Here is a 14,955-nt window from a genome sequence, read left to right as displayed (position 1 = left end):
AGGGAATTGCAAACTGATACAACCACTCTGGAAATCAGTTTGGCGGTTCCTCCGGAAATTGGACATAGTACTACCGGAGGACCCGGCTATACCACTCCTGGGTTTGACAAGGCTCATAGCCTGATATTTCCAAGATTCACCCTTGTGAAATGCAGAATCTCATAGCTCAAAACTGTACAGATACCACTCTGAATGAATTCAAAGCAAAGTGTAGGATATACGAATTTTACAAATTTATTTATAGGTCCAGGACTCAGCAACATGAACCCTACAGAGAATCATTCAGGGATACCAACTTTACAATTGAGAGATGCCATTAAAGAAAATGACCAATGGGAGGCTCACATAGCCATATCATTGCCTCTGTGACCCATAGTGCTGTGATTACCTTTATCTCTGTCAACCTCAAAATGAGGTCACCATTTACAGAGTAACAGTGAGGGGCAGCAGAGCAGTACGGTGGCCCTAAAGTGGTGTAGTGGGCGGTTACAGGAGATGCTGCCATCCCTCTACCCACTACATCAAGGATGAAAGCAAGAGGAGAGTGGGAGTGATTGTGTGAGGGCAAGATTCATGGCCCAGTTCAGCCTAGTTGTCATCTACCAGGCTGGAAAAGCACAGCGCCTCTGTCTGGAGGATTCAGGTCAGGAATGTCACCAGTGACAGAAGAGTCAATGCTCAACCTATGAAGGCACTGCACTTGGCATCTTGCTCTATGATGGAGAAAAAGACAGGATAGCTTGTCAATACAGGACTGGCACACAGCTGGTATAGAGGGATTTTCTGGAGGGTGCAGGATTGGTTGAGTATACAGTAGGGCTGACAAGCCAGCAAAAATGTAGGACACACACTGAGGTCATGTGCCAGGTAGCATGAGCTATGTAGCCACACTGCAGGATAGATGGGTTTTCTTGCTCTGACTGAAGCAGAACCATGGCAGGGCCTGCCTGAGCCCTCCATCAGTACCTCTCATTCCAGCTGCTTCTCTCTCTTGCAAGTCACAAGCAGTATGAAGCACTACTGTTGGCTGCCAGCATCACATGGGCTTTGTTCAGGTTACAGACAGGACATACAAAAATCTATTCCCCTCCTGCTTATGAACTGGACTAGGGACAGGGGAACATCAGATCCCTAGGCCCGGTCTTCTGACCATTCACATAGAGTATCGGAGAAATATTTTAACCTTGGATTTCTTGCTCTTAGAAGCCAAATTAAACCTGTCAGTCCAGCAGTCTTATCAAGGATGACAATCTGGGAGTCGTCTAAGCCAGGCCTCTCACTTAGCTTTTTCTGCAGGATATTTCCTGGTCAGTAATTTCCTCTGTGGTGTTGAAGAGCAGCAAGGAGCTAAGCAAGGACCTCAAAGTAACCCTAAGGCTCAATACTGGTGTTCACACACTGTGAGGCACTTATGATTGACCTGAGAGCTGCTCAAGAGTACACACTTGGGGCTTACCACAAAGAAAAGTAGATCAAAGGTGACATGTGCTCAGGAGTTTAGACCCTGACTAACAGGGCTTGTCCTGTGAGTATTTTACACACTATAATTTATACCCAGGACCAGAGTCAGAGCTACTAAGTGAATGGCAGGATATGGTGTGCAATTAATAGCCAAAGGCATCCTCAGTGGCAAGCCAAGCAGCTGCAGGGAAATCTCTAACCCAGACTGCTGGACGGTGCCAAGATCCCGCAAGGAAAGCTTTCTGAGAAAACTGTCTCCAACCAGTATTACAGCTCAGTAACATGGATGCATCAGATGATTTTTGGTGAAATAACTCATGCATTTATTTTCCTTGTGAACAGAGAACTCAGAAACAATATGGGGTGAACAGAGAACTCAGAAACAATATGAGGTGATTCCAGGGAAGGATGCTTCCAGTTTGCACAATCCGAGAAGTTAGGATGCTTTATTTGCACGGGGAAGGCCCTCAGATGTTGTCCCTAAGTGACTTGATCTTCCTAGTAGAATGTCATGTTCACTTGTTCTGAGACCAGTAGGCCTTGGCCAGAATTGGAACTAATTCTCAATTATGAGAATTCCTAGGTATTTATAAACCTACTTCAACCTTGCGAGGTCTTCTTTCTGCTGGCAGCCTCCACTACTAAACATAAAACTACACATACATACACAAACACACACACACACACACACACAAACACAAAACATGTCATCTAATCAATATGTGGGGTGGAAAACTAAAGAGGAGGTCCTCAAAAGTAATCATGAAAAGGTAGATACGTCAGCAAGTGTTCAGCATCCTCATCATCTTGGAAAAGGAATTAAAATTGTTTTATGTGACCTTTGCCCTCTCCACCATGACTGGTAACAAGGAAACCAAGGACGACAAATGAGGGGCAGGACAGGGAGAGTCATGAATTCTTACTCACTGCTAGTGGGAAGTGAAACTGGGGCGGCCACTCTGGCTACCAGCATGAAAGTTCCTCAGAACAAGGAAAATGGGAGTGCTGTCTGATCCATCAATGTAAGGCAGGGATTCTCAGACATCTAGGCTCATTGTTACACTGTTCACTGTAGCTCAGAAAAGGAACCATACACGAGGGGTTCCAACACAGGATGGGGATAAGAAATCAGGGACATGTGCAAGCTTGCGCATATGTACTTATGTATGTCATGACTTATGTATGTCAACACACTGTTGCTATCTTCAGACACACCAGAAGAGGGCATTGGATCCTGTAACAGATGGTTGTGAACCACCATATGGTTGCTGGGAATTGAACTCAGGACCTCAGGAAGAGCATCCAGTGCTCTTAATCACTGAGCCATTTCTCCAGCCCTGCAGGGTTTTTGGTTTTTGTTTGTTTGTTTGTTTTGAGACACAGATTTACTATGTAGCTCTGCCTGCATATTAGATCTTGCTACATAGTTCAGGCTGGCCTTAAACTCCCAGAGATCCACCAGCCTCCCTGCCTTCTGAATGCTAGGATTAAAGGCACTGCTTGAAGCAAGAACTGCATATTAACTGCTGCTCCTGTTCACAGCAGTCATGAGCTGGTAGGAACTCAAATATTCACAATCAGAGAAAACACACTGTTAACAAGCCCGGGTAGCAAAAGCCTGCCTGAATCTCAGCAATTGGGATTAAGTGCTTGAGGATAGCATGGAGTTCTACTATATAGCCCAGGTTATATAGTGAGACCCTATCCCCCAAATTCCTGTCCCCTTCTCAGAAAGTGTGGTACACAATTCAAGAGCATATTATTCAACATTAAAATAGAAAGATAATATTCCTAGTAAACCTTGAAGGCATTATTTTCTTTTTCTTTTTCTTTCTTTCTTTTTGGCTTTTTGAGACAGGGTTTCTCTGTGTAGCCCTGGCTGTCCTGGAACTCACTCTGTAGACAAGGGTGGCTTCAAACTCAGAAATCCCCGTGCCTCTGATTCCCAAGTGCTGGGATTAAAGGCGTGCGCCACCACTGCCTGGCTGAAGTCATTATTTTCAATGAAATATGTTAGTTACAAAAACAATTCGTTTATGATTCTAGTTACATGGAAAGAGAAATTGTTTCTGGGGCAGTAAAACAAAAGTTTTATTTTCTGAGCACTCAAGGAGGCAGCCAGAGTGGGATCTGAAGTTTGTCCCTGAAGGGAGATTATACAACATTTTGAAAGGTTGGGAACACAAACTGAGAGGGGAGCTAGGGGAGGCTGCACTGTTATTCATCTGTGTTTTGATATTACGAGTTAAACAAGGGAGTGCCCCTTGGAGACTGGGCTGTATCCAGGGCACCTGGCTTCAAGGCCCATAATTTATTCTTCTAGATGTTAGGTGTGGACCTCAGAGTGATTGGGGTGGGGTGGGAATAGGAGCAGGTCAGCTGCATGTAGTTAACTAGTACATAACAGGCAATTAGTTATATATGTTTAAAACTTAAGCACCTTAGTTTAGATAATAACAATTCCTCTATTCTCTACCAGTTAACAGACTATTAAGAAAACATGTAGACAGCCGGGCGGTGGTGGCGCACGCCTTTAATCCCAGCACTTGAGAGGCAGAGGCAGGAGGATTTCTGAGTTCGAGGTCAGCCTGGTCTACAGCGTGAGTTCCAGGACAGCCAAGGCTATACAGAGAACCCCCCACCCCCACCCCACCCCATCCCACCCCCCCAAAAAAGAAAAAAAAAAACATGTAGACTTGGGAATAGGTGTTCATTCCTAGGTCTGGGAACATGAACTTGTTTGACCCTGCCAGCAAGATGGAGAAGTTGTCCCTGAGATGTCTGGACTCAGACAACTGTTCCCAACAGTCTCCAGCAGCCCTAGGGCCTGGGGCCATGAATTAAGTTTCTCCCTATGATTAAATGGAGTCTGGAAATGAAATGGTAGCACTTAGAATAAGTTTCTTTTGTTTTTTCTCAACAAAACCGTTTGAGCATTGGGTCCCAGGGGCAGGGAGATAGGAGGAATGGGGTTTGTCATTCAGTGGTTTTGTTTCAGCTTTTTGTTGTTGTTGTTGTTTTGTTTTTTGATTGTTTCAGCTTTTTAAAAACGATTTGTTTTGTTGCTGGAGACCAAACTCAGTGCCTCACTCACAGCTTTACCATTTAACTAACACCTGGAACAATCTTTTAGGATTTTGTCGTGTATATATAGCGATGTAAACAGCATTCATGTATCATGTATCATGCTGGGTTTTGTGTTTACAATTAAATAGTAAACTATGCTGTGTCTGGTCATCCAGGCCTGAAATCCAAGCTATTTAGGACCTAGGAAGCCTTTGAGTATCAGGCCAACCAGAGTAACTTGGTGAGACTTCAACAAATAACAAACTAAGTATGGTAATGGATGCCCGTACACAGAAACTGAAGCTGGAAAATGGTAAATTTGATGCCAACTTGGGTCAGCCAGCATGACAAAAAAAATTAAATTAAATAAAAAATAAAAAGAAGCTGGGTGTGGTGGCACCCACCTATTGATAAGGCATCTGGAAGACTAAAGCAGGATTGCCACAAACTCAAGACCACAGAAACCTCCCCAGACAACAACACAAACAGAAAAACGACAAAGACCTCACACCACCTTCTTTACGCTTGCATTTGCTTAGCTTAAGCAAGCCCGGTTGATTCTTTTCTAACAATAATAAGGGAGGAAACTTCTCTGCTAGACTCGGGCTGGGGTGGACTAGGCTCCGGACACGTGCGTCCGTAGCGCTCCGCCCACGCAGTGTGGTGCCCCTCCCCCCCGCCACGCCCCCCCGCTTCCGGTCCCCGGGAGCCCGAGGCTTCCGCTCTAGGCAGGAGCTCCAGTCGCGCACCCTGTAAGTCACCGCCCACCTCCTAGTTTCCGCCAATTGCCGCCTTGACCCCGCCCCTTCCCCGTGCCTTCCTATATCCGGGCTTTTCGCTCCCCCCCAACCTCCTGTGGTGGTGGCTTGGAAGCATGGAGCTCCGCGGCGAGCGCGTGACTGGTCCTGGTGTTCCTTCGTCTTCTGTAGACTGCTCGCGGGTCACGGTGTCCAGGGAGCTGCTGACGGCGGGGAGCGAGGGTTCGGGAGGTGAGCGACGGTGGAGAGCGGGATGGGCTAGCGAAACACGGGACGCTGCAGGGTCAGGGACACTGCTGGACCTAGGAAACTGCGGGAGGTCTGAGACGCTACCGGGACTCGTGACGCTGCGGGAGGTTGGGGATGCTATCGGGATCAGGGACGCTGCAGGGGTCCAGGGATACTGAGGCGCCTGAGACGCTGCAGGGCTAGGGACGCCCAGGAGCTGGAGACGCTGCGGGGGGGCCAGGGTTATTGCGGGGCTGCGGACGCGGAGGAGCCCGAGACGCTGCGGGAGTATGGGACAGCGAGAGAGCCCGAGACGCTGCGGAGGTCGGGGATGCGGGGGAGCCCCGGACGTTAATGGGGTGGGGATGCCACCGAGCCCGAGACGCTGAGGTGGGATCGGGATGCTAAAGTCCTAGGGATGCCACGGAGCCCCAGATGCTGCCAGGGTCTGTCGGGGGTACGACTAGGCCTGCCCCGGTGTGGGCGGTTTTTAATGAACTCTACAAGCATCACCTGGCCTGGACCGGCTTGGAAGGTAATGAACAGACAAATAACACTTTTACTATTAAGAGTGACAGGATTTTTGGTCTAGAAAGTAAATTTCCCATTTGTGAATAGTGGGCAAAGGCTTGAGATTTCAGTGTCTTGTTGCTTGGGCTGGACGGTTGGTTTGGAAAGGGTAAGCTGGAAAGGTGCAACTCGGAATAATTTTTTTTTTTTTTTTTTAAGTTGAGCACCATCTAGGTAGGAGAGCTAGACAAGTGCATTCTACCAATAAATAGATAAATAGATAAATAAATAAGCCCAATCTGACTTGCCCAATTCTACACAACCATTTTTTGGTTCTCTGTATTATTATGTATCTCTGCTATGTGGAGGGAATGCTTCTACCATGTGGATAGTGCTGAGTGGGAGGCAAGCCCTATGTCCGGAAAGCTTTCTTTTTGGGTCCTACTTCTGACTGACCTCTGTGCATGTGCGTGTGCATGTGTGTGTTTCAAGACAGTGATTCTCTGTGTTGCCCTGATTGTTCTGGAACTTGCTCTGCAGACCAGGCTGGCCTCGAACTCTGCCTCTAAGTGCTGGGATTACAATATTTCTGACTTTCTTAACTAAACTCGAAGACTCATTGCAGGTCTACATTTTGTTAACTATTGTTTAAAGTTGTACGTTGTGCATTCCTGGTGCCTAAAGAGGTCAGAAAGTGTCTGATCCTCAGGAACTGGAGTTACAGTCCAGTGTGAGCCCCCATGTGGGTGCTAGGAATCAAACCCTGATCCTCTGCAAGAGCAGTGCTTGACATAGCCTTGTCTGGCCTGGAGCTCAGAGATCCACTTGCCTGTCTTTTGAGTGTACCCCACCATGTCCAGTCCCCCAACCCTTTTGTTAACCCAGAAGATGGAATCCAATGTGTACTTACTCCAGATCAGTACTTGAGGTGGGTGAGATGGCTGGAGAGAGGGGAGATGGATGTACAGACAGGAGTGTTTGGTCCAGACTGCAGGCTGTGCTGATGGTGCTGTCTCTCACTGTTCTCAGATGAACCTCGCAGTGCAGAGGATCATCTCATTTCTGAGGGGCACTTGTGGATCGAGGCTCTTCCTTTTATACTGTAAATTGCTTGTTTGTGTGGTTTCAGGTATCTGGGACCAGTTGCTCATCAGCTCTAAGCCGAATTCCAGGAAGACCTCTTCACTTCAAACAGTTCGGATGCAGAGGAGCCCTTGTAAGTACCTCCTTTCTGCTCCAGAGGGCACGCCCCCAATTTAGGCTAGTTAATCCATTATTTGATATATGGATAGTCTGTCTTCTTGGCACCAGACCATAGAGTCAAATACATTGTGTAAGTCATTGAGGAGTAGAATTTCTCATGTTAATCCCCTGCTTGCAGTTTTTTGTTTTCGGTGGTTTTTGTATGGGTTTTTTTTTCCCCCCAGAATTAAAAGGTATTTTTGAAACCCCCAAAAGCCCAGCTAGTTGTGGTCTAGCTAACTAGCTTTGTTTTCTTTGAGACAGGGTCTCATGTAGTCCAGAATGGCCTCCTGCTTCACTGTGGAGCTGAGAATGACCCCGAACTACAGATTCTCTTACCCAATTCTAGGATTACCAGGATATGTTGCCATGCCAATTTTGGTTTTTTTTTTCTCCTCTCCTACAAGTCTCACTCTTTATCCTTGGCTGGCCTGGAACTCTGTGTAGACCATGCCAGCCTCAAATTCATAGACTCAACCTACCTCTGCCTCTACCTCACGAGCAGCGGAGCTTTTTTTTTTTTTAAAAAAAAAAAAGATAGATTTATTTATTTATTATATGTAAGTACACTGTAGCTGTCTTCAGACACTCCAGAAGAGGGTGTCAGATTTCGTTACGGATGGTTGTGAGCCAGCATGTGGTTTCTGGGATTTGAACTCAGGACCTTCAGGAGAGTCAGTGCTCTTAACTGCTGAGCCATCTCTCCAGCTCCCAAGTAGGGGAGTTAAAGGTGTATGCCAGCACACCTGGCAGGTTTTACTCTAGGAGATTGCTTAGAATAAGGGTGCTTGTTGAGCCAACATGAGGACCAGAGTTCAGGTCCTTGGAACCCACTTAAGCTGTGTGGCTTCATGAACCCTTATACTGTGGGAAGCGGAGATAGTCATTAAAGGACTCTAAAACTGACCTCTGAAACGTCCCAAGCTAGACCTCTATCATCTACACTGCTCTCGACATCCTTATCCTCCAGGCTCCTACAGAACAGCTCATTGAGCTCTGAACGCTTAGTGCTTTTCACAGCCCAAAGTTCTTCTACAATCCTAAAAACATACAGTCAAGTTTCTGCTGCAGCAATACCCCACTATTGTGATACCAATTCCTGTCCTAGTTAGGGTTTGTTTTGCTGTGATGGAACCACAAGATCAAGGCAACTTGGGGAGGAAAGGATTTCTTTGGCTTATACTTCTAAATCACTGTATATTACTGAAAGAAGCCAGAATAGGAACTCACACAGGGCAGGAACCTGGAGGCAGGAGCTGATGCAGAGGCCATGAGGGGTGCTGCTTATTGTCTTGCTTTACATGGCTTGTTCAGCATGCTTGCCTATAGAACCCAGGACCACCAGCCCAGGGATGGCATCACCCACAATAGTTTGGGCCCTCCACTATCAATCAGTAATTAGTTAAATGTCCTACCGCTGAGTCTTGCAGATGCATTTCCTCAGTTGAGGTTCTCTCAGACTCTAGCTGGTGTCAGGTTGACAAAACTAGCCAGCACAGTGGTGAGATTGAATGCATTAGTTAGAACTCTGAATTGCAGAAGAATGGAAGCTTAGATTGCTATAAGAGAAGCCAGAGTTAGAATTTTTAGTTAGAAACTAAAAATTTATCTGGATTTGGATGCCCATTGTCCTCATGTGCTGCGGTCTGAGCTCTGCTCTCTTGGTGTTAGACTAACCTGAAGATGCTGTTCTATAGCTGTGGTAAGTCAGCTGGTTAATGAGCAATTCGTCTACTTGGTGGTATTCTCCTCAGCTCTCAAGTTGACTGCTCACTGGTTTGGCTAGAATACCCCATCAGATTACACCACAGGGCAGATTGTGGTAGGCAAGACTGCAGAAACAAAGGCCTGTTCAGGATGTTAACATTAGTTAACCAGTGAGGAGCATTAGTGACCCAAGCTTCAAAGGAAGGGCAGGCATGATCCTATGCAGAACTTGGGAGCCAGCCCAAGTTATGAACATAGGGAATTCATAATTACATAGCAAGCATGTTCCTGTTTGTTGTTTTTTATTTTTTATTTATTTATTTATTTATTTTTTGGTTTTTTGAGACAGGGTTTCTCTGTATATCCCTGGCTGTCCTGGAGCTCAGGCTGTAGACCAGGCTGGCCTCGAACTCAGAAATCCACCTGTCTCTGCCTCCCAAGTGCTGGGATTAAAGGCGTGTGCCACCACCGCCCAGCCTTTTATTTTTTAAAGAAGGGTGGTAGTGACATTTTCAGATGAAAGGTGGGCAGTTGGGTAGGTAACAGACATTCCAGGTGACTGGCATAGTCAAAAATGCAAATGGGGTCTCATTAATAATCTCGACAGCCTTACTGTAAAGACCACGTGCACTTAACCATTAGCTCATTCTGTTTTTTTCTCCAGTCATCTTGTTGAATGCCAGCCTTCTAGAACTTTATACTTTGGGGATGTCAGAGTAACAACAGAACATTAAGTAATAATTTGTGAATCACATGGTCGTGTTGCTCTGGGAGTTTGTAGGGCCTGGGAATATATCTGATTGGTGGAGCTCTGGGCCTCCAACCCAGGGTGGCTCAGACGTAGAGGGATGTACAGTTGATGGGTTTGTTGCTAACTCTGCTCTGAAATGCTGTGCTAGGAGGGCTGGATTAGAATTTACTAATGTGCTTGCTTGCTGTGTTCACCTTCCAGTGCTAGACCAGGTTCAGGCCTTTCTCCCACAAATGGCCGAGGCAAATGAGAAACTGAGGAAGGAAATGGCAGCTGCTCCAGCTGGTCATTTCAACATTGAAAACATCAACGAGACGTCTGGAAACATCATACAGATGGTAACTCAGCCTTGTTTCTGTTTCATACAATGGAATTAATATATTTGCCACTAAAAGGGAAAAGAATGATATTTTAAAATGTTGTTCTAAAGTAAAATGTTACTTTAAAATTAGCAAACATTTTCACACAGGCAAGATGATAGAACATATTTGACTTCTACAGGTCATACTATCTCTGTTTGACTTGTAGTTCAGTGCTGAATGCTAGTTACTTAACAAATAAAATTATGGCTACTAAAACTTGAGTTATATACATTTTCTTTTCTTTCTTTTTTTTTTTTTTTAAGGGAAGGGCTATCCGTTGGCTAACAGGGGAACAGTTATCTGCGGTGGGAAGTTCTGCCCAGGGCTGTGGTTTCAGAAGCTTGTGGCGTGCTACAGTTTCATCTTTCCTCTTCAGCTACTTTCTGAAAGTACAGACGCCATTCCTACTTCAGTAGCTGAACAGAAGTGGGTGCGGGCAGGATTTTATCTGCCAGTTATACTCTGCTGGCTTTTGCTCAGAAATGTAAATTTTTCTAAGGCAACAGTTGTGATATTTTTTGGGAGGTAAACCTCAGGTTGGCCTCAAGTTGTCAATCCTGCCTGTCATCCCACTGCTGTTATTATAGACTGGAATTGTAGCTGTGTCACTGTGGCCAGCTGTTTGCATTTCTTGTCAAGTCTGAAGTGCCCAGTGTGATGCCTGACTGTAGTCTGGCAGTTCTCAACCTGTGGGTCTCGACTTGCCAGGACCCAGAAAACGTTTTTTTAATACTAAGTAGCAGTAGCAAAATTACAGTTAGGAATAGCAATGAGAATAATTTTATGGTGAGTGTGTGGGGTCACCACAACATAACTGCATTAAAGGGTTGTATGGTTAGGAAGGTTGAGAACCACTGCTCTAGTCCAGTTTTATTGAATGAGTGCTATTGGATGTATAGTAGGCAGGAAGAACATTTTTAAAGACATACGTAAAACAGATCCTTCAAACACTCAGTGACTTTGCTCTTAAGATGGATCCTAGCACCCTGAGAGCATGAAAGTGCCGTTTGTGTTCAGCACACAGCCTAACCTTTGTTCCAGAATGTGTAGTGAATATTGGTAGCTTCTTCTGTTGCTTAATTATTTGTGTATGTGCATGTTTGTGTATATTTCTGTCACCTATGTGGGTGTCCATAAGAGAATGTTAGATTTTCTGAGGCTGGAGTTAGCCGTGTTGTGAGCCACTTGCTAATGGGTGCTGGGAACTGAACTGGGGTCCTCTGGAAAAGCAGCGAGTACTTTTACTTGCTTGTTGAGCCCTCTCTGTAGCCAGCCATGTTGCTTTTTTTAGAGCATATTACAGAACTGCCCTGAAGAATATTTCTCATCCTGATACTTTTTTATAGGATGTGGCTTTATTTGAAATGCATCAGTCAGATTCAAAAGAGGAGGAGGGCAGTCCAGAAGAGAGCTCACAGGACAGTTCTGGGGACAGCTCGGAGTCTGAAGAAGATGACTGCATTCCCTCTGAAGTCACCATCGAGAACATTAAGTTTCCAAACGCAGACGGTGGCAAAGGCAAGATTGAAGTTTTGGACAGTCCGGCAAGTAAAAAAAAGAAACAGTGAAATGAACCACATGAAAGCAGCAGGTGCTCCCTGCCTGGGGATGGTGGGGAAGGCGTCCTGCTCTGATTGACTTTAGTCCTAACGTGTCACAAAGAAAAACTCACGAACCCAGGTGTATTTTACATAGTGCTCAGAGCTTGGCTGCAGAGAGGGTAGAGCCCTTGGACTCTGAGAAGATAAGAAAGAAATGACAAGATTGGTTCATGTAGACGTTTGCTCTAGAGTGGGCTGTAACTCTTTGACTCATCTATGCTGAAATCAAGCTATTGGTTACGAGATCCCCACTGCCAGTTTGGGGTTTTGATATGTTTTATTTCAAGGCAGGTTGCAGTTTGTTATATAGGAACTGGGTACTAGAGACAAGCCCAGGATGACAGCCCCCTGCCATTTAACTGTGACTGTGCCTATATTTAGTTCAGGAAAACCCAAGCTGCCTTTTAAAGATTTGTAAGGGATAGCAGTTGACATCCTGTTAGAGCAGATTGATCTTTGCTCCTTCTGTGAAGAGAGAGCTTAGAAACCACTAGTGCTATATGTGAGTCTTGTATGTGAGTGTGAAGTCATGTAAAATTGTTGTTTCAAATTGTAATGCTACCGACAGCCTGAAGAATGACTCCAGTTCTCCAGTTAGCTTAGAGAGTGGATAACTTGGGTAGCTGTTTCACTGACCATCCAGTCTTAGATGATGTTATCAAGGCTGGCAAGTGCCAGCGGCGGGAAGATGAGCCTTCTGTTCAGGAGGCTGCTTGAGCAGAGGAACTGTGCCCTGTGACTCAGTGGAGATGGTAACACCTTTGTCGCTTATCCTGGTGATTTGCCATACCATGAGATACTTGTTTCCTCTGAGCCAGGGTCTCTGGTTGGTTCTGGCAGCTACTGCTCCACCTTCAAGCTGGGTTAGGGCATCAAGCCTGGACTGCCAATTTTTCCACACTCCAGCATTCACCACCCTTCTGTACTTTGCTTCATAGTCCTGAGCCCCTAGAAAGAAGAAGGTATCATGGTAATTTTTGCAGAGTGAAATGTTCAGGGCATGCATAACTACCTTCCTGACTGAAGAGAGTCCACCATGTGTGCAGGTCAGATCATCATAGGTTACAATCCCTGCTACCCAACGCAAGAAGAGGTTCTCCTCAGTGACAGTTGGTAGCTACCATATGACTGATCATCATATTCAAAGGATAATTGTCTTTTTTATTTCTGTGAAGAGACACTTCATGACCAAGACAAATAGTAAAAGGAACGCGTTTTAACTGTGGGCTTCCTTTCAGTTTGAGAGGGTGAGTCTATAACACTCAGGTCGGGAGTGTGGGGGTGGGCAGGGCGCCAGGCAGAGTAGAGTATAAGACTGGACCTGGCTGGACTTTTGAAACCTCAGAAGTCTGTCCGTGTTCCCCCGCCCCCAGTTGCATACCTTTCCCCACAAGGCTCCAGCTCCTAATTCTTACTAAACAGTTCACCAGCTAGGAACCAAACATTCAAATCTATAAGGACCATTCTCATTTAAACTATCACAGTGATTGATTGGGTACATGTGTGTTTGGACATAGGATTTTCTTTAGCCCGAGTATGGAGGAGGCTAGACAGACAGTTGGAAGATGGCGAACTGTTCCTGTGCAGGTTGAACCGCCACAGAACCTGCTGTTCCCAAGTAACACACAGGTAGTGGAGTACTTGGTGTCCTCAGGCAAGTGAGGCTCCCCCTTGGGCCCAACAACACCCTCAGATACTGACTGCTGGGGATTGGGTAGTGCTTTCTGGTATAAGCCCAGGTTGGTGTTCTAGGCTCCTGAAGTCAGCATTTGGTGTCCTAGGTGGTAGGGATGACCATTTAGCTCTGATACACATCCAAATATAGTGACAGTAGTCACTTCTGGGATCTATCTCCCTGGCCAACAACTCACAGGAAACTAGACAACCCTGGGATTGGAGTTTTTAACTTAACAGCCCTACAGTTCCTGGAAGCACTCTGCATGTGTAGTGAAACTTCAGCTGCCATTTAAATATATATGCCGTTTCTGTAGTCTGGATTCTGTTTTTCCTTTTTTTTTCTTTTTTGTGGTACCTTATAGTCTTGTCAAAAAAGTTCTCTTCACACATTCCTTTTTGGATGTACTGATTATACTGTTGGTGAAGCACATCTGACCACACCAGTTCAGTCAGTCAACAGGGTCTCAAGAGAGGGAGTGAGAATTGAAAAGAAAAAGTTAGACAAAATTACAACATGACTCCAGCCTGTACTGAGGCTGAAGTGGCTTCATTTCTCTCCAGCCTGCTTTTATATCATTCTAGGTACATCCAAAAACATGGTCAGTTCTTAGATAGAAGACAAAGTAATCAAGTGAAGTAGTAAACTTGAAGATCGCATAAGGTAGTAATTAAGTAAAGTAGTAAGCAAAGATATCACATAAGGTAGTAATTCAGCAAAGTAGTAAAGCCCAGTGGTCACTGTTTCTAATATTCTTATCTGAGCATACTTCTTGTCCGAGCTCAGTGACAAATGCCAAATTCCTAGAAGCGGTACCAAAAGTTTTCAATACATATCCTGCTAAATTCCACTTGTTTTAGGGTTTCCCTTTGTGATTAATAGTTGCTCTAGTATTGTGTACCTTGGGCTTACCTCTCTTGATGGCACGGCTATGAAACCCATTGAAACTGTTAAGTGGTTTTATGTCTTGTACCCTAGCTGAAGGCCCTAAGACTGGTTACCTCTAAGGTAAACATTGGGACACTAGGCATACAGTCACTTAAGCTGTCCCCCAAAAATGTAAGTTCAAAGTCTTTTTGAGGGAGAGGGTCATATTGAAGGGAGTTGTGGGAGTTGAAGGGGGTGTCAGGGTGCAGATGATCAAGATGGATTGTTTACATGCATGAAATTGTCAGAAATTAATAAATTCTATTTTAAAATGTGTTTAAAGCATTTGGTGGCACATTCTTGTAGTCCTAGTACTGGGGAGGCTGAGACGGGAGGACTGAGGATTTAAGGCAAGCCTAGATTGCAGACCAAGATCTTGTGTGAAAACAGAAACAGCCTCTTGATCCCGTGTCCTGGTCTCACGCCTCCCCAGCAGGTTATACAAGGATGGGCAGCTCGAGCTGGATGGGGCCTGAGATTGTACAGTACCCAGAAATCCATCCCTACAAGGCTGCACAAGGTTCTCTGTGACCTTGTCAGGTACTGTCTGCCCACAGCACCACACTGCTGCTTCTTTCACCTTTGTTAATACTTTTGTGCCCTATTTGAGTAAACATGTCCTCCATGCACTCCTGATCGCCTCATGTAGCCTGGCTCCTATATTCTC

General features: G+C 45.4%; 1 protein-coding gene across 1 annotated transcript; it reads left to right on the top strand.

Annotated features, from left to right (window-relative positions):
* The first annotated feature begins 5,359 nt into the window (after positions 1–5,359).
* Positions 5,360–14,573, top strand: CUNH12orf45 (chromosome unknown C12orf45 homolog). Its single transcript, XM_031349832.1, has 4 exons — positions 5,360–5,516; positions 7,153–7,239; positions 9,925–10,061; positions 11,432–14,573. The coding sequence occupies exons 1-4, from the start codon at positions 5,402–5,404 to the stop codon at positions 11,651–11,653; spliced, it is 561 nt and encodes a 186-aa protein (XP_031205692.1). The 5' UTR covers positions 5,360–5,401; the 3' UTR covers positions 11,654–14,573.
* The last annotated feature ends 382 nt before the right edge of the window (positions 14,574–14,955 follow it).

This window comes from Mastomys coucha, unplaced genomic scaffold (assembly GCF_008632895.1).
Source record: "Mastomys coucha isolate ucsf_1 unplaced genomic scaffold, UCSF_Mcou_1 pScaffold4, whole genome shotgun sequence".
NCBI classification, from domain to species: Eukaryota; Metazoa; Chordata; class Mammalia; order Rodentia; family Muridae; genus Mastomys; species Mastomys coucha.
This window is presented reverse-complemented; position numbering and strand designations above follow the sequence as displayed.

Excerpts from the sequence above, each read along its gene's own strand:
- CUNH12orf45 (XM_031349832.1), top strand. The coding sequence starts at position 5,402 with ATGGAGCTCCGCGGCGAGCGCGTGACTGGTCCTGGTGTTCCTTCGTCT. Across the intron at positions 5,517-7,152 it reads GGGGAGCGAGGGTTCGGGAG|GTATCTGGGACCAGTTGCTC; the intron begins GTGAGCGACGGT and ends GTGTGGTTTCAG. Across the intron at positions 7,240-9,924 it reads TCGGATGCAGAGGAGCCCTT|TGCTAGACCAGGTTCAGGCC; the intron begins GTAAGTACCTCC and ends TTCACCTTCCAG.